The sequence below is a fragment of the Doryrhamphus excisus genome, chromosome 20 (genome assembly GCF_030265055.1).
Source record: "Doryrhamphus excisus isolate RoL2022-K1 chromosome 20, RoL_Dexc_1.0, whole genome shotgun sequence".
Classification (NCBI taxonomy): domain Eukaryota; kingdom Metazoa; phylum Chordata; class Actinopteri; order Syngnathiformes; family Syngnathidae; genus Doryrhamphus; species Doryrhamphus excisus.
In genome coordinates, this window is record NC_080485.1 from 14,912,206 (window position 1) to 14,930,558 (window position 18,353).

The 18,353-nt window shown below is 43.2% G+C and overlaps 1 protein-coding gene across 4 annotated transcripts in view; it reads right to left on the reverse strand.

Annotated features, from left to right (window-relative positions):
* Nucleotides 1-17,162, reverse strand: part of insyn2ab (inhibitory synaptic factor 2Ab) — a 41,804-nt gene extending 24,642 nt beyond the window's left edge. Inside the window, exons 1-4 of one of the 4 annotated variants that reach the window (XM_058058816.1) lie at nt 16,895-17,162; nt 15,354-15,676; nt 15,036-15,176; nt 7,401-8,544 (exon numbers count right to left, since the gene is read on the reverse strand). In XM_058058816.1, coding sequence (XP_057914799.1) covers nt 7,401-8,539 — 1,139 coding nt within the window. In that variant the 5' untranslated portion in view covers nt 8,540-8,544; nt 15,036-15,176; nt 15,354-15,676; nt 16,895-17,162. Of the gene's footprint in view, nt 1-7,400; nt 8,545-15,035 lie in introns of all 4 variants that reach the window. The other 3 variants (XM_058058818.1, XM_058058817.1, XM_058058815.1) reach the window with 3 other exon arrangements.
* Between the last annotated feature and the right edge of the window lie 1,191 nt (nt 17,163-18,353).

An 18,353-nucleotide genomic window follows, 5' to 3' on the forward strand; every position in this document is an offset into this window, starting at 1 on the left:
TACCGCTTATCCTCACGAGGGTTGCTGTGGGTGCTGGAGCCTATCCCAGCTGTCTTAAGGCGAGACCCTGGATTGGTGGCCAGCCAATCACAGGGCACATATAGACAAACAACCATTCACACTCACATTCATACCTACCTACCTACCGCTTTTTCCTCACGAGGGTCGCGGGGGGTGCTGGAGCCTATCCCAGCTGTCTTCGGGCGAGAGGCGGTGTACACCCTAGACTGGTCGCCAGCCAATCACAGGGCACATATAGACAAACAACCATTCACACTCACATTCATACCTATGGACAATTTGGAGTCATGCTAATTAACCTAGCATGTTTTTGGAATGTGGGAGGAAAACCCACGCATGCACGGGGAGAACATGCAAACTCCACACAGAGATGGCCGAGGGTGGAATTGAACCCTGGTCTCCTAGCTGTGCGGTCTGCGCGCTAACCACTAGACAGCCGTGCCGCACCTATGGACAATTTGGAGTGGCTAATTAACCTAGCATGTTTTTGGAATGTGGGAGGAAACCGGAGTACCCGGAGAAAACCCACGCATGCACGGGGAGAACATGCAAATTCCACACAGAGATAACCGAGGGTGGGATTGAACTCGGGTTTCCTAGCTGTGAGGTCTGCGCGCTAACCAACTTGACCACCGTGCAGCCCTAAGATTAACATTACTTCCGGGAAAACCTTTGAAAAAAATATTCAAAATATATGACAATATATAGCAATCTAAAGGGCTGCACGGCGGATCACGTTCGATTCCACCCACATTCCAAAAACATGCTAGGTTAATTGGTGACTCCAAATTGTCCATAGGTATGAATGTGAGTGTGAATGGTTGTTTGTCTATATGTGCCCTGAAATTGGCTGGGATAGGCTCCAGCACCCTGCGACCCTCATGAGGAAAAGCGGTAGAAAATGAATGAATGACTGTATTACTAGCAAAACCAATGTACTCAACCCTCTTCCTGCCTTTTGGGAGGCGAGAGACGAAGAAAACAAACACGCATGGTCTCAAACCTGTGGCCCGTGGTCTCCTACTTTGCACTTACTATAATCATACCGACATGTAAAAGGTACGTAAGCACATGTAGGGCAGCTACTACCATGAGGAATAATAACAACTGCGTTAACATGAACATGTAGCGTTAGCAACTTTTTAAAAAAAAAGTGCAGCAAAACATGCTGGGAAGCCAAAAAAATCCCGGTGACAGGATTGATGCCTGCTCCCAGCATGCCTTGTGGCACCTTTTTGTAAATTGGTTATAGTTTATTACACTCCACCAAGTACAGTATTTGCTCTGTGTAGCGTATGTGTTATAATAGCTGTTGTGTATTAAGTTGCTGAGTGATGATATCGTGCAGTTTCTGTTATGACACAGTGAGTCAGACTGTTGAGTAATGGCCCCCAACCGTTTCCAATATATTGACAAGCTCATTTGGCTGCAGCTTGCCCAGATACACATCCACTTCCGATGTGGCCCAGCCTCATCCTGACGCCGTCGAGTTGTGTTTGAGACCTCCAGTCTCCAATTAGGCTAACATTCATGTATTTATATATATAAAAATAAAAAATGGGAGCTCTTTAAAACAAACGGAGAAGTGGAAAAAGTTTAAAACAAACCGGTCTGTCGTTAATTTGTTTTGGATTTTAGAACAATCTTTCCCACAGGAAATGTAATTGGTAGAAACTGACATGTTTTTTTTTTCTGAACTCCAAACTTGAGCTTGGAAATGAACCACTTTGGAGATATGCCAAAAAAATATTTCTCATTTTATTCCATCCACCAGGTGTAACGCCGCAGGACTGGCCATATGGAAAATAGTACCTTTATGAATGTAATACACAACTTCACTTTGTGATTAAGAATCATGGCTAACATGAAAATGGAAGGAAATATGCATGTATGAATATGTTTGGCAAAGACAATAATTCCTTTAGATTCACCTTCTGGCCTTCCGTGAACATAAAACGGGTTCTCCAAGCGCGGCACGGTGAGCCTCACCTCAGTCAACATGAGACGGCTGCGGATTCCAATTTTTTTTTTTTTGACATTTTCCGCTCACACCAGACTGTGTTTACTCTCTCACCGTAAGAACTGAAGCTAGCTGAGCAGGTTTGAAAAATATGTTTATCTTTAGATTTTTTTTCAAGCAGCTGCGCCTTCCTTGAAATCTTCTGGGATCTCCCTGGGGAGGCCTGCCTCCGTACTTGAAAAACCCCTGGCACGATGCGCGGCACCGCCCCTCCCTGCACACAGAACATGCGCGGTGTTCCGGACTCGGAATTCATGGGGGGCAAGGCAAGGGGGCGTGTAACACTGCATTATGTAATATTGGCAGTATACGTACATTTTCACATCGGAACGCCGCATTTTGTAATACAATTCGTGAATGCAATTTGTAATAACATATTGCAAATGGGGCTGCACGGTGGTCTAATGGTTAGCACACAGACCTCACAGCTAGGAGACCTGAGTTCAATCCCACCCTCGGTTATCTCTGTGTGGAGTTTGCATGTTCTCCCCGTGCATGCGTGGGTTTTCTCCGGGTACTCCGGTTTCCTCCCACATTCCAAAAACATGCTAGGTTAATTAGCGACTCCAAATTGTCCATAGGTATGAATGTGAGTGTGAATGGTTGTTTGTCTATATGTGCCCTGTGATTGGCTGTGTACCCTGCCTCTCGCCCGAAGACAGCTGGGATAGGCTCCAGCACCCCCCGCCACCCTTGTGAGGATAAGCGGTAGAAAATGTTCATTCATTCATTTTCTACCGCTTTTCTACATGCAAACTCCACACAGAGATGGCCGAGGGTGGAATTGAACCCTGGTCTCCTAGCCGTGAGGTCTGCGTGCTAACCGCAGGACCACCGTGCAGCCCCGGTAGAAAATGTATTAATGCATATTGCAAATGTTATCACAAAATATGGCAAAATTTATTGCACAATGTTAAATATTGCAATAAAAATAAAATTCCACATTTCATAAAAATATATATAAATAAATATAAATAAAAAATATAAAATAAAAAAATAAAAATAAAGATAAAATTCCACCAAAATGTGGTGGAATTTTATTTTTTATTGCAATATTTAACATTGTGCAATAAATTTTAAATATAAATGTTAAATATTGCAATAAAAAATAAAATTCCACCAAAATGTGGTGGAATTTCTTAAGCCGAGGACTCTTGCTAGTACCGGATCTTGCTAGTATTGAAGATAAGCTGACATAAATGTCCGTGTAAATGAATGCAAACTTACCAGATATGTTTCCCAAGCCGTGTGCTTTTTTCTTCAAATATATATTATTTTTTTTAGAAATATCAAATATCTCCAGGTAACACATCACGGCAAGTATGGCGTACTGATTAGCATCCTCTACGCTCATTGGTCGATCAGTGAAACTCCCGCTGATTGGTGTCCTCGTCTGGGCGACAGCCATGAAAAGTTGAATTTAAAACTTTGGATGGTGACACGACTTCCGTGTGTGGCGCCCTTAAGTCCGCCAAGCCGGAAAACAAAAGAGACGAGTCATCGGACGTGCGACTTACATTTGCAACCTGCTCACTGGTCGGTCCCTGGTGGTGTAATGGTAGAACTGCAGCCCAGATTTGTTTTTTGTTAATTAGTTTTTTCGATCTAAAAATGCTATATTAAAAACTTACTATTATTCCAAAACATGCATTAAAATAGCTTTTAATGGGTCCTAAAGAGCACACATAAATATAATTTATTTTCACAGAGCCCAAAATTCCTGGCGGCGTCCCAACAGTCATTTTATAATGGGATGGTTGATTGGAGGTGAAAGGAAGCTCCAAATAAAATTCCCAAATTCCCAACTCGGCCAGGGGGCAGCCCTTGACGATGCATTTCATGTTTATGCCACCATACAATTCATTCAATCATTTTTTTTTTTTTAGAGATCCGGCGAGCCCTCCCCCTGATGCCTCGTGGGGACCAGGCGCCACCCTTTGAGGGTGAGAGAAGAAGTGGCTTTTCTTAATCCTTGGTGACAAGAGAAAAGGTCGGAAAGTTCCCAATGGAAAGTACGGCTCTCCGCCCTCTCTTTAATAACCCTGATGGAGGAGCACGGCAAAGGCAGCTACAGCAGACGCTAGCGTGTGGAGATGAAAGGCAAGGCGTTATGAGGCTGCACTAATTGGGCCTTTAACAACCAAGAGAACCAAAAGAGAGCCGTGAGAAGGGGGGGCGGGGGGGGGGGGGGGGGGGGGGGCACGGCTTGTGCACTGAATATGGAATAGGCTTAAATACAATTTACCTTGTGTTACTATAGGTTTTAGAGATGGACCGTAATGATTCTTGCAATTTCTCCCGCAGTAATCCCCTCATAGAATATACAGCTCGAGCACTTTATGAGCCTTGCTGACATTTCTAAAGGTACATCTCTTAATGAAAAAAAGGTGATAATGTTGCATCGAGGATGATTGAACATACATTTGCTCTTACATTACAATTAGAGCGACGGTGGTTACACGCACGGAAAAGGATGGCGCGTACACCTCATTAGACCTTGAAGGCTTTTTCTTGATGGAAAGGATGTTTTTACTCCACACTCCTTCGACTTGTTGATCTGAATGGCTCCTAATGGATGGACGACGTCATCCAGTCACTGCCAGTCCAATTACCTGTTTAGTATCTCACACTCTCTGTTTAAAGAGGGATTCACGCCTTTCCGATCCCGGTTCAATTCTTGTTCATTGACTGGTGCCAATTGCCAAAATTAAGCAGAATCAGGAAATGCAACAAAGCATGACTCGCAAGGATCCAGAACAGAATTTGTGCACTACCTGCCTTCAAAAGTAGTATCAGCAGGGCCGCCCCTCCCAAAAAAGTTGAACACAAGCTATGCTTTGGGCCCCCAGGACCATTTTGGGAGCCATTTTATGCAAGAAGTGCGTTCTCCGCAATTGAGCAAAATATATTATCGCCCGCTGTAAGGTATAGAGAACCCAAGACAGGAGAGGAACAAAAACAAACGAGTAATCAGACATCTCTGGTGGTGTAATGGTACAGCTGCTGCATTTCAATGCAGACGATTCTATTCCAGTCTCATGTATAAAAATGTGTGTGGAATTCTGACCTAAAGTCGGCATACACCAGAAACCCCAAAGGTGTTAAGAGTTATAAAAAGTGGGCTGCACAGTGGACGAGTGGTTAGCATTGCCGGCAACACAGTCAGGAGATCGGGAAGACCTGACTCTGGTTTTCTTCCACATTCCAAAAACATGCTAGGTTACCGTATTTTCTGGACTATAAGTCGAGTATAAATCGCAAAAAAAACAACAACAAAAATGTGTCATTTACGTTACGTGACCCGCTATTATTGTGCTATTATACGTGACCCGCTAACTAAGCTATTATTGTTATTGTAGAAGCTAACATTGAAGAACTACTGTATTTTCTGGACTAAAAGTCGCTACAGAGTATAAGTCGCACAAGGTCAAAATGCATAATTAGGTAGAAAAAAAAATGTAAGTCGCTCTGGAGTATAAGTCGCAGGAACAGCCAACCTATGAAAAAAAGTGCGACTTATAGTCCGGAAAATACGATAATTGGCGACTCCAAATTGTCCATAGGTATGAATGTTTGTCTATATGTGCCCTGTGATTGGCTGGCCACCAGTCCGGGTTGTACCCCGCCTCTCGCCCGAAGACAGCTGGGATAGGCTCCAGCATACCCTTGCGACCCTTGTGAGGATAATTGGCATAGAAAATGGAGGGATGGATAAAAAGTGGCGTACGCAATCATTCCCGCAATTTGCGGTTCATAGATTCCACCTTGGGTGGAAGTGTACGTACACAACTCACGCTTTTTCCACACCTCCACTTCACCATGGAAGGTCAATATGCAAAGTGACTCATGAATGTGGCATCCATATTTAAAAAGCTTTGATTGCATTGTTACCATGGCCGCTGTCATTCGGACTCACAGCCAATGGGGGGAGACGACCAGGACGAATAAGTGAACTTTTACAGAAATGGATGTGGAAATACTGGAAAAAATATCGTAATTGGAATATGAAGATTGATTGACAGCATGTCCGCTGCAATTGGTGTGATTCGAGCAAAAAAAAAAAAAAGAAAAAGTGGTCTCATATTACACATTTCAACCTTCATTTGGGGAAGAGGAAACCATCCATTAATTCGCTACACCGCTTATCCTCAATGCTGGAGCCTATCCCAGCTGTCTTCGGGCGAGAGGCGGGGTACACCCTGGACTGGTGGCCAGCCAATCACAGGGCACATATAGACAAACAACCATTCACACTCACATTCATACCTATGGACAATTTGGAGTCGCCAATTAGCTTAACACGTTTTTCACTTCACTGGTGCATAATGCTGTTTATGATAAATGGCAAATGATATCCATCAGTGTCATGTATAATAATAACACTTTCCACAAACGTTTCTGGGTCAATAACAGTGTGATGAATAAATATTTATGGGCTTCACCACTTAATATGAGCGTTGTGTTTTTTGCCATCAAAAAGTGCATAGTCAGCTATAAAGGTGCATATTTTCTCACAGCAGATTGTCTTTACAGATCACATGCTTTGCGTGGAAAGCGGCGTACGCAACATTTCGGCCCTGTTTTGCGCATACGTAAGCTTTATAGATGGCACACCTGGACATCTTTTTAAAAAATTGCATAACCACATAAAAATTGCATAATCTGGTTTTACCATATTTTACTTATTGTGTGGAAATATGGGCTAATAACTACAAAAGCAATCTTCACTCGCTAAAGGTACTGCAAAAAAGGCCAGTAAGGATACTTCATAATACCGCCTCAGAGAACATACTAACTCCTTATTTCTAAAATGACAAATACTTCAACTTGCTGATATAGTTCATCTTCAAACAGCTAAAATAATGCATAATAATAAATGTATATAATATAAAATAACAAATGATAATATGATAATAAATAAATAATAAAATTAATTAAAAAATAAATTTAAAAAATGTTTAAAAAAAATTAAATTATATTAGGAATGCAGGAAGTGAATGTGAGAACATGAGAGTACATGAAAAAAAATAAAAAAAATTTAAACATATTAAAAATATTAACAAAAATATAAATTATAAAAAGAATATTTAAAAAATATTTTTAAAAATAATAAAATAATTTAAAAAATTATATTAGGAAAGCAGGAAGTGAACAAATGTAACAGTTACTGATTGTAAAAGTACCAGATGGAGGGGTAGGTTTTAATAAGCTTTGCTTCTTCCTACTCCTTTTGGACATGTGGAACTGTGAACTGATTATGTGATGCATTCAATTGTAATCTGATGCATGTTCAAATGAAATTAAACCGTTACCATTACCATTACAAATAAGGCTAAAGTTCGGTGTGAAAGCCACTCACCCCTCTCTCTGCGCTTCACCTTTCTCCAGCTCCTGAATAACTCCAAGTAGGACCTTGATGGTCTCCTGGCTGGAGTTGATGAGAGTCTCCATGGCCTGCAGCTGTGCTTTGATATCCGTGTCTTCAGATAAGGGAATTATATGCTGGGCCGTCCCCACCCCGGGTGGTCCGGTCTTCCCCGGAGGTAAGCCCTCTCCCATCCCAAGGGTCTGATGGAGTTTGGAAGACGCCGACGCGTGCCTCATCCGACAGTGCCCTTGCGACTGTGCCGAACATTTGCCACTGTGGGGAAGCGTCTGGGACTGCTGCTCGCTCAAGTGCGGCGGTCCCTTCTTTCTTTTGCAAGCCTTTGACGGGCTTCCGAAGGACTCCACTTGTGTCAAAGAATTCCATGCCACAGGGCCCCCGCCCTTTGGAAACTCAGAGTTAGCCAACAGAGTCTTGGAGGGGGCGCCGGTGTCCATATCTTCTCGGGGTAATCCTTTATGTTTGGTCCTTGTCCCGCAATCCTGGTGCTCCGGTTCACTTTTAGAAGGGGGGTTGTTCAGACGCGACTCATGCGAGAAATGAGAGTCTGAACAGGAGGGTCCGTCCACGCAGTTGGCATCGCAAATCAAATCCTCCGCATCGCTGCTGTCGTCTGTGTGGTGAAGCAAAACCTTGGTCTGCCCCACAATCTTACCCTTGTACTTGGACGACACCCCGATGGGCTGTCCGTCTTCTCCGACCGCTTTTATGTCACTCAAAAAGCCATTGTTTTGTCCTCTGTAGTCTTCCACTAAAGCCGCGTGCTTAAACGTGTGTCCCTTTTTCCTCTCGAAGGGAAAAGTCTTGTATCGTTTAGTCAGGTCTGGTGACGTCTGCACGCCGGTGCTCCTGGTCACGTTAGGAATGGAGCGTCTGGCGGGCATGGTCATGTACTGGCGGTGTGTCACTTTACAGGAAATGGATCTGGAGTGTTTCCCTCTGTGCTCCTTCTGCGCCTCGCAGATATCCTTAAAACGCACCTGTAAGGCCTTGTTTTTCTTCTTCACCTGCTGCCCGGAATGCGCATCCAGGTTGTGTGCAAGGTCCGTGTCGGAATCTGATTCATCGGTGTCTGACACGACGATGCTTTTGGCGTCGTCTTTACTCACCATAGTTCCTAAAAAAAGGAAGACAAACAAATATATGAGTATGTTTCTGTATTATAATAGAAAGGAAATATCAGTGTGGTGCCACGTTCCTCCATTAAAGGTCGATCCACTTAAGAAATGATATCTAGCGCAATAACATGAAAGCATCAATAATGAATAAGCTAAAAACGCTGGGATGAAAACAAGCCGGATGGATGTAAACAAAATACATGTTGAAGTACACTGCCGCTCAAAAGTTTGGGATGACTTGCAAATGTCTTTGTTTACCAAAAAAAATTTTCATGCATTTCACAAACATTTTTATCCAGGCTGCACGGCGGTCGAGTGGTTAGCACGCAGACCTAGGAGACCAGGGTTCTTCCGGTATTACTAATCTTCCGGTATTATTAATCTTCCAGATTACTTCCGGGAAAACCTTTGAAAAAAATCTTCAAAATATATAACAATATACTGCAATCTAAAGGGCTGCACGGTGGTCGAGGGGTTGGCGTTCGATTCCACCCTCAGCAATCTCTGTGTGGAGTTTGCATGTTCTCCCCCGTGCATATGTGGGTTTTCTCCGAGTACTCCGGTTTCCTCCCACATTCCAAAAACATGTTAGGTTAATCGACGACTCCAAATTGTCCATAGGTATGAATGTGAGTGTGAATGGTTGTTTGTCTGTAAGTGCCCTGTGATTGGCTGGCCACCAGTCCAGGGTGTACCCTGCCTCTCTCGCCCGAAGACAGCTGGGATAGGCTCCAGCACTCCCGCCACAATTCAAATGAATCAGATGATTTTCAAAGAAGGATGTACATTTTTGCATAGAGGCCTACTATCAACAACTGTCAGTCCTCTGCATCAATCTCCTGGTATGGCTGCGAATCCAAGTTCATCATTTTATAAGGCGACTAGATTATTAGAAAAGCCATCTAAAAATCTAAAAACTAAAACTAAAAGCTCTTACTTGCTGTTATCTACTTCCTTCAGAGAGCAGCACAAACTGGGTCTAACAAGGACACAAAAACGATGCACAACTGTGCAAGAAGACAAATATCTGAGAGTGTGTAGTTTAAGACAAAGACGCCTCACAGGTCGTCACCTGGCAGCTAAAACTAAAATCTTTTACCATGCTGTTAACTACTCCCTTTAGAAAACAGCACAAACCGGGTCTAACAAGGACACAAAAACGCTGCACAACTGTGCAAGAAGACAAATTTCTGAGAGTGTGTAGTTTAAGGTCGTCACCTGGCAGCTGCACTAAATAGTAGCCGTCAAACACCAGTGTCAGTATCAACAGTGAAGCGGCGACTTCAGGATGCTGGACTTCATAGCTTCATGACAACCTCACCTAAACACGCAATGCTTTGTTGAAATAGCGAGATTATGTGACGACTCCAAGAAATTCGACATGTTTGTAGAAACTACTGCATGTGCATTTGCTTAGAAGTTTCGTGTTCAAGTGATGTACTCCTTATTAAAAAAAAAGTTGAGAATGTGGCCTGCAGCCAGTTCAAGTTTAAGGTCTACACAGATTTGTTGGGTTTATATTTGACATCTCAGTCGATCCCTTTGCCCGATACTGCTGAGACTGGATGTCTACGCGATGACAGTAATGCCACCCTGGGGAGGTCTACAGTGGGCAGGTGGGCCCTGGTGCAGATGCATAGATGGGATGCGTTTTGGGCCTCAGCTGCAGAATGGTCTTTGCCCTGAAGTGAAAATATTGCATGACTTTGCTCCGACACTAAGACAATAAGTCATTTAACCCCAAGCATGTGTTGGGAACATACCATTTGGTGGCCTGTATTAACACGTCTAATACAGGGGGGGCAAACCTTTTCCATTGAGGCTCACATACTGAAAAATTGGAAGGATGCGACACTTTGAGAAGTTATATCTATTGATATTTCATATTTATTCTAAATGTATTCTAAAATGGTGGCTTTTTTCCTCATCTGACTTTTTTCTTTTCATACTTTGACCTTCTGGTTTACAGCTTTCTTTTCCATTTCTGCTCTTTTAGTTTTTTTTTCTATTTTAACTCACTTCTTGTAATTTTTGTTCTTGTCATTTTATTCATTTATTCCCATAATAGCTTGACTTTATTCTCGCAAATGTTTTTTTGCAGCGTAATTTACTAAAAAGTAAAAGAGTATTTTTGGGTGTCTGCTCTTTTAGTTTTTTTTCTCTTTTAACTCTCTTCTTGTAATTTTTTTTCTCGTCGTTTTATTTATTTATTCCCATCATAGCTTGACTTAATTCTCGCAAAAAAATTTTTGCAGCCTAATTTACTAAACCGTAAAATAATTTGTAATAATTTATTTTTAATTAAATTTAATTTAATTTTTATTAAATTTGTTTTTTTCTCATACTACAACTTTAGAGAGAAAAAAATCCCATATTAATTATTTCATATTTCAACTTTATGCTAGTAAAATTTTATTTTTCCTCAGCCAATTATGACATTATTCTGGTAAAATTACAACTTTTATTGACAAAGTACTGCTGTGTGTTTTTTTTTGTGAATTGTATTCGTATTGTATTTAAAAACAAAAACAAAAACAACCACATTCTGCAAATGGCCCCCCAGCCCACACTTTAGACGCCCCTAGTCTGGCCCCTGCTGTAAATGTTAAATAAGAGGTGACCATACAAGTGTAGTTCAGTGTCGTATAAGCAAGTTCAGAACAACAGAGAATACCATAGAGGTGCCGCAGTTAATAAGACATAAATAAAAGTAACTGAAACTGTGTTCCACAACGTAATATTAATATGAGGTATGGGCAGCTACAAAAAGAACAGCGAAGAAACCACCGCCTCTTTCAATTGAGCCCTAAACAGCCACTCAGTAGAAATACTATACGGTATATCATTACAACACTGCTGCATTTATATGAAAGAAAGAAAAGAAATCTCGAGCAGATCTATACCGGAGAGCAATAAAACTGCTCGGAAGCCAAGAGACCACATAAATGTGAACAATGAGAGCCCCTCAAGAGCTCAGACCTCCACCAAGGCCAAATAACAATGCCAGATAGTGCCTCCTACTTTAGCGGATGAAGTAATACTGCACTGTAATGGAAAAACAACGCAGGAAACAGCAGGTATGAGTAAGCAGAAGAGTATTTTTTTTTTATTAAGGTTTTATTATCGCTAATTGCTATTAACTACACTACCGCTCAAAAGTTTGGGATCACTTTACATTCTTGTAGCGTTTCATTGCCTGCAAAAGAGTGTATTTGTGTTTTCAGCCCCTGAAGAAGAGCGCTTAAGTGTGAGTCCTGATTCCTTGGGACCGATGCCACGTGTTTCACCTTGCGGACCGTCCGCTGCGACCTGACCTCGATTCAAACTGTTAAGGGCGCCGAATGCATTTACAGGGAACCATGTTTCATCTTGTGTGAAACCCAGCTCGGCCTTAAGTCACCGCAATGAATTCAGGCCCCCGATGAGGATAAAACCGCAGCGCTAGCTCATCCCCATTATGCACAAACAATATATAGTCGACTCCGTCTCCTGAATTTACACTTTGAAAACGGGAGCGGCTGAATGTTGTCATGTGGCGGGAGGGGGTTGGTGTTTGTTCAAAAGCACTGCCTGACGTGCAATTTGATTTCAGTATAAGTTGCCTGTCGGAATCAATCTCGTGGATAGAACATTCTGCTTTGAGCTTGATACCACACGGGATTCTACTATTTAAAAAAAAAAATGTCAATCTCGCACCACTTAAGGGGTAATCACTTTGGCACAACGTCCCCTCCGAGCACACATAGTGTCTCATGTAGTCATAAAAATCATGTAAAGCAGCCAAGCGGTGATCGCACAAAATGAAATGGAAAAAAAATCTCCTTCCTAAAGACTTAATGAAGGATACATCCTGATTAGCTGGACGAGAATCTTCTTGTCGACATTCCAAATCTTGCTACTCTTTCCTCCTCAGAGCTACATTACCGCTCAAAAGTTCGGGATCACTTGCAAATGTCTTTGTTTACCAAGGAAAAACACATTTTCATGCATTTCACAAAAAAATGTCCATTTCCCAAACAATTCAAATGAATCAGATGATTTTCAAAAAAGGATCTACATTTTTGCATAAACTGGGTCTGAACTGGGTCTAACAAGGACACAAAAACGACGCACACTGTGCAAGAAGACAAATATCTGAGAGTGTGTAGTTTAAGACAAAGACACCTCACAGGTTGTCACCTGGCAGCTAGAACTAAAATCTCTTTCCATGCTGTTAACTACTCCCTTCAGAGAGCAGCACAAACTGGGTCTAACAAGGACACAAAAACGCTGCACAACTGTGCAGGAAGACAAATATCTGAGAGTGTGTAGTTTAAGACAAAGACGCCTCACAGGTCGTCACCTGGCAGCTAGAACTAAAATCTCTTACCATGCTGTTAACTACTCCCTTCAGAGAGCAGCACAAACCGGGTCTAACAAGGACACAAAAACGCTGCAAAACTGTGCAAGAAGACAAATATCTGAGAGTGTGTAGTTTAAGACAAAGACGCCTCACAGGCCGTCACCTGGCAGATAGAACTAAAATCTCTTACCATGCTGTTAACTACTCCCTTCAGAGAGCAGCACAAACCGGGTCTAACAAGGACACAAAAACGATGCACAAATGTGCAAGAAGACAAATATCTGGTATCAACAGTGAAGCGGCGACTTCAGGATGCTGGACTTCATAGCAGGACCGCCAAGAAAAAGCCATATCTAAAAAAAAAAAAAATGACCAAGTGATCCCAAACTTTTGAGCGGTCGTGTATATCACTGCTAATGACCCGTGGTCCTTCCCTGATTTGGCCTGGGCTATGCAAAGGATTATGAGTAATGCATTGACTCTAAAATTGCAGAAGTAATCCTCTGAAATCTCCTTATGTGCGCTGGCAGACCATGTTGTCTGTTCCAATTGCCCTCCGCTTCTTTGTGCCAAAATACTGAATGTAGGAGGGTTAAAAATATACACCTTCAGCTATAGTGCACCCATTGATTTATCGTGACCGCTATGTTGTGCAAGCTCTTCAAAAAAAAAAAAAAAAAAGGGATGCCAATTGGATTGGAGGGGTGGGGGAGCTGTTTTCCAAACTATGGAGAGATTCAAAACTTTGCTGACTCATGATTTAAGCCTCGTCTCGAGCAAAGGAAAAAAAGAAAGAAGCGGCTTAGCTCGTGGCGCCTTATATCCTTGTCGGCCTATATAGCGTAGATGCTTACATAGGATAACCCTGCTTCGCCTTTCTTAGCAACGTTTAAGTAATAGCATTACAGAGGCTCATCCTATACTGAAATGTCGTCACTCGGGGTATCCTATGCCACACAAGGTTGCGTCGTTACCCCGCTATTACCGCCCCCCACTCTAGTTCCTGTGCAGTGTAAGTCATTTTGCATGCAGCTAGTGTTTTCTTGCATACATTTCAGAGTGTGACATTGCACCAACGATGCCTTCAAGTGCACTGTAAAGGACAAGCTTTAACCGTCCATAAGGTGCTGTAGCAGCTAAGTATGTAGTCTAAGATATGCACACACACACATCTTATACCGGAGTTAGTGGTATCTGTTCAGTATGCATGCAGGCTACACTTGTGAAAGTTTACTACATTATATTGTTTTGGAAGATTTATCACCAAGCTAGTGCCAGGCACAATATCCTTGTAGAGGTCAGAGATGGTGAGTAAGAGAAAAAAAAAAAACACGATGAAATGAAATGCACTCTCCTAATTTTGTGGATGTCTTTTAAGATTTTGACGTTCTTCACCAACCACGCTGTGCATCACCCTGATGAATCCACCCTAGCAATCCGGGGGTTGGGCTATGAGCACACCAGCCAACCTGATGATGGAGTGTGATGCGTATCTGGATTTATGTAACAAGTGCAAAAGAAAATGCTGAGCAAGGCAAGTTGCGTTCGGCACCAAACACCACCCACCCCCCACTTCCTTGTTTGCTGTGTTTCCCATCATTTCAGGTATGGAGATGACATGCACGGAAAAGAGAGCGGGGGGGGCGCATGTAGAAGGCAAATAAAAGTACAGTTCTGTATGTACTGATGCGGTACCCTTGAGGTTCCCAGATCGTGCCTAATCAGTCATAATAACTCCCAAACCAGCCAGCTCGTGTCGGCCTTGGGGACCACATAATTCATTCCGTGTAAATGTGTCACAAGGCACTTAAATCCGGGGGTCCTCCCTCATAACCGGCAGCCTCTACTAGTCAATTAATAGCTGCCACTAATGAACACTCATCAATATTCCTGCCCTCCCACAGGTACACGGCGTACTTGATGATCAGTGTTATTACATGGAATTAAATGGTGCATGTGTGCAATTGCAATACAATGTCATCACAGGGCTGGGGAAGCTTGCACTGGATGCAGAAATGCCCCCCCCCCCTCCCTGCACAAATACACATGCACAACACAAAGCAGAGACAGCGTTTTCTGCTCATTCCTGCATCCGTATAAGTTGTTCCCAAAGCATCCAACAACTCGAGGCGGATTCCCAACTCTTACCTTGAGACGCAGATCACAGGTGCAAAGGACAAGGGAGCGCCGATCCCCTGTGTGCCGGGTGTCCATCCGTGCGTTCGAGGTTGTGTCCAGCTCTCAGAGGCTGGGGGAGGACCGAGAGAGAGGCAGCCGGTGCAGTGACAGCTGGAATAGTTGTGGCATATCCGGTAAAAGATTTTAGCGGATGGGATTGCGTAAAGCAGACAGACATTGCCCTCCTGATAGCTTTTATGCGCTTCCCTTCATTCAGTTCTCTCTCTCTCTCTCTCTCTCTCTCTCCAGCAAACACTGACACTCACTCAACATTGTGCCTGCACTCACCGGGAATAGGTACTCACAGCGGACATCTCCATCTCGCGGTGCTGATGCTGCCGCTGCTGCAATCCATGTGCATTCATGATTGAGTGGAAGTGTGTGTGTGTGTGTGCGAAGGAGGAAGGCAGGGAGAGGGTGGGCTGGTGGGTGTGTGCATGTGGCACAGAGGGGGAGGCAGGATGAGGAGTCGTGGAGTGGGGAGACGGGGGCAGCACAAAAGCTGATGGGGAGAGTCCAGTCGGCGGTCCGCATCACTGGTGAAGACCCCCTTAACTTGTCCTCCACAGGCCGGCTGTTTTGACACTGAGCTGTTATGTAATCCAAAAGGGCTTCAGAAGACAGCAGTGGGAAGAGGAGAGCGGATAAAGAGGAGGGGAGGGGGGGGGCGCAGAATCATAATGCATTGTGCTTTTAATTGGATGCCTCCCGCTCACCCACTTCCGACCCGCCACCGCCGCCGCCCGGCTATACATCTGACACATTGTTTATGAGAGGTATTGAAAAGGGTGCTGAATTGAGCTCTGGCGCTGCACAAAGTGACGGCGGGGAGGGGGGCGCTGGGGCAGAAAAGAGGAAAAGCGATCCAGCACAGCAGCAGTCTTAATGAGACTCGGAGACGAGTGGGAGAATTAAATCATGTAATGTGAGAAAGTAATAGAGACAGCGAGTCCGGGAGAAAGAGGAATGCACTGGTGCTCTGGTAACTGGGCGATATTGATTTTGCAGGCACCTTTATGTCTATTAGGAGCCTCTAAATTCATAATGGTGGATACAATCCTGTCAAAAGACGCTGTGAGTACATACATCTGCATCAATTATAAATATATAATACTGTATCTATATCATCATTTTGACCAGATTGACACCAAGTACATTTGATTTGACTGTGGCACAGCGAGACTCCCCTCAGCAGGGGCGTCCAAGTGGGCGGGGGGGACATTTTAATGGTGTCAAGGCTGGAAATGGCACAATAACTATTATGTTATCTTAATATTTTGAATGGCGACACATGTAAACAATACATTGAGTGAATATCTCAAGTAGATCCCAGCGAAGATTCGAGTCGTTCATGTCAAAGTCCAAGTGGAGTTGCACGTCTGTGATGATATCGTTTAGTCCAAGGGTCGGCAACCCAAAATGTTGAAAAAGCCATATTGGACCAAAAAACAAAAATTATGCCTGGAGCCGCAAAAATTCAAAACCTATATGAGCCTTATAACGAAGGCAAAACATGCTGTATGTATCTATATTATCTACATTATCTATATTATCTATATTAGCTATATTAGCCTATATTAGCCCCAACCAACTTTATTTTAACATTCCAGCCCCGAGGCATTTCACACCGTACGAACTTCCTGGTTCAAAGGTCAGGTAAGCCCACCCTACATAGCTGTCCAAGGCAAATGCCTGTAACACTAGGACCCGAGCAACAAAACATAATAATATCCCTAAGTGTCATTCCAAATATATACTCACAAAAATCACTTTATAAAAACAGCCACTTTGTTAATAAATATGTGCCTATCAGAGGATTGTGTTCTTACCAGTTTAATGTGACTTCCGTTTACGGACATGACTGGTCAGCTTCTCGACATCGGGCATGTAAGATGAATTCAATAAATGCAAATGATTCGGTCCAAGAAACGTTTAATCCTCTGTTCTCTTCGGTTATTTTTCTCTTTTTCCCTTTGGAATCCATGGCCCATCACACAGCCGCCGGTTTGTTTACAACAGCCACCTACCTGGCATCCCGCCCTGCTGATAGAAACGTATGTCGCAGGCTATGACGCAAATCTTCGTTGACAGAAATGTTGAAAGGTAATATTTACGCCACATATTTTTACAGCATTGGAAAACGTTAAGAATGTTTGTCCTTCTACATAAACCATATTAAAAATATATATATTTCTCTCCCCCATATTTTTCCATTTTCAAACATTTTTCCAAAAGTTCCAGGGAGCCACTAGGGCGGCGCTAAAGAGCCACAGGTCTAGTCCAAGCTCATCAAAATCGAAATTGTGTGACCGGAGTCCACACTAAATAAACCCAACACTCACTAAATCATGTTGTCCCCAATGAGCGTAACAACTGGGTACCTCTTTGGCCGTTTTTCTAAATCCCATTTCATTATTGACTTGCCACAGGCTCGATAGGAGCCACCTCCTATATGCAAAAGGACCCCGACTCCGGTACCGGCTGATGACTGTCAGTTTAACCATTCATTATGCGTGGAGAGCTGGAGCCTCTGGGCCCTTGCAAATTGCAGACTTCACACTCCACTGCTACAGAGGAACGTGCATTTGAATCAAGACGTTGCATAAAAGATCCAAGGAGAGTTGCGGAACTTCCGACTCAAACGCTATTCTATTTCGGAGCTTATTCTCCACTCTGTTCTTTGGGGGACGCCTTGGTCTCAAAGGTGAATCGTTCGCTCACATTTGCAAAACATCCCAAGGTGAAAGAGGAACGTTTCTATTAGCATATGAAATAGCAAAGCAGCAAACATACATTTTTATCTCAATTGTTTGTCTGTTTTCCGTCTGTACGCTGCAAGCTCAAGGGGATGAGGACAAGGATGATCAGTGAAAATAGCAAACCTGAATAAACACGGGCTTTTTCCTCCTCAAACTTGTAGCTTGTATCTGGCACCGTGGATACATTGTGGATTAGATCCACGGCGTGTGTAGACAGGCTTAGAAACGATCATTAGCGTATGTATAGGGAGCTTGTTACTGCTATTTGATGACATTACTGTACATCCCACGCTCTCTCTCATCAGCATCAATCAATGACTTTGTAAGCCTGTCAAAATAAATTATTGCTCCAAACACATGACATACTGCAGGGGTGGGCAAACGACGGCCCGGGGGCCACATCCGGCCCACCGAGTGTTTGAATACGGCCCATCTGTTCTTTCCAAAGTATTTCATTTAAACTCAACATACAACCTGGCATCATGGCTTGAGCCAACCTGATGCACATTTTAATTAAATTTAATTAAAT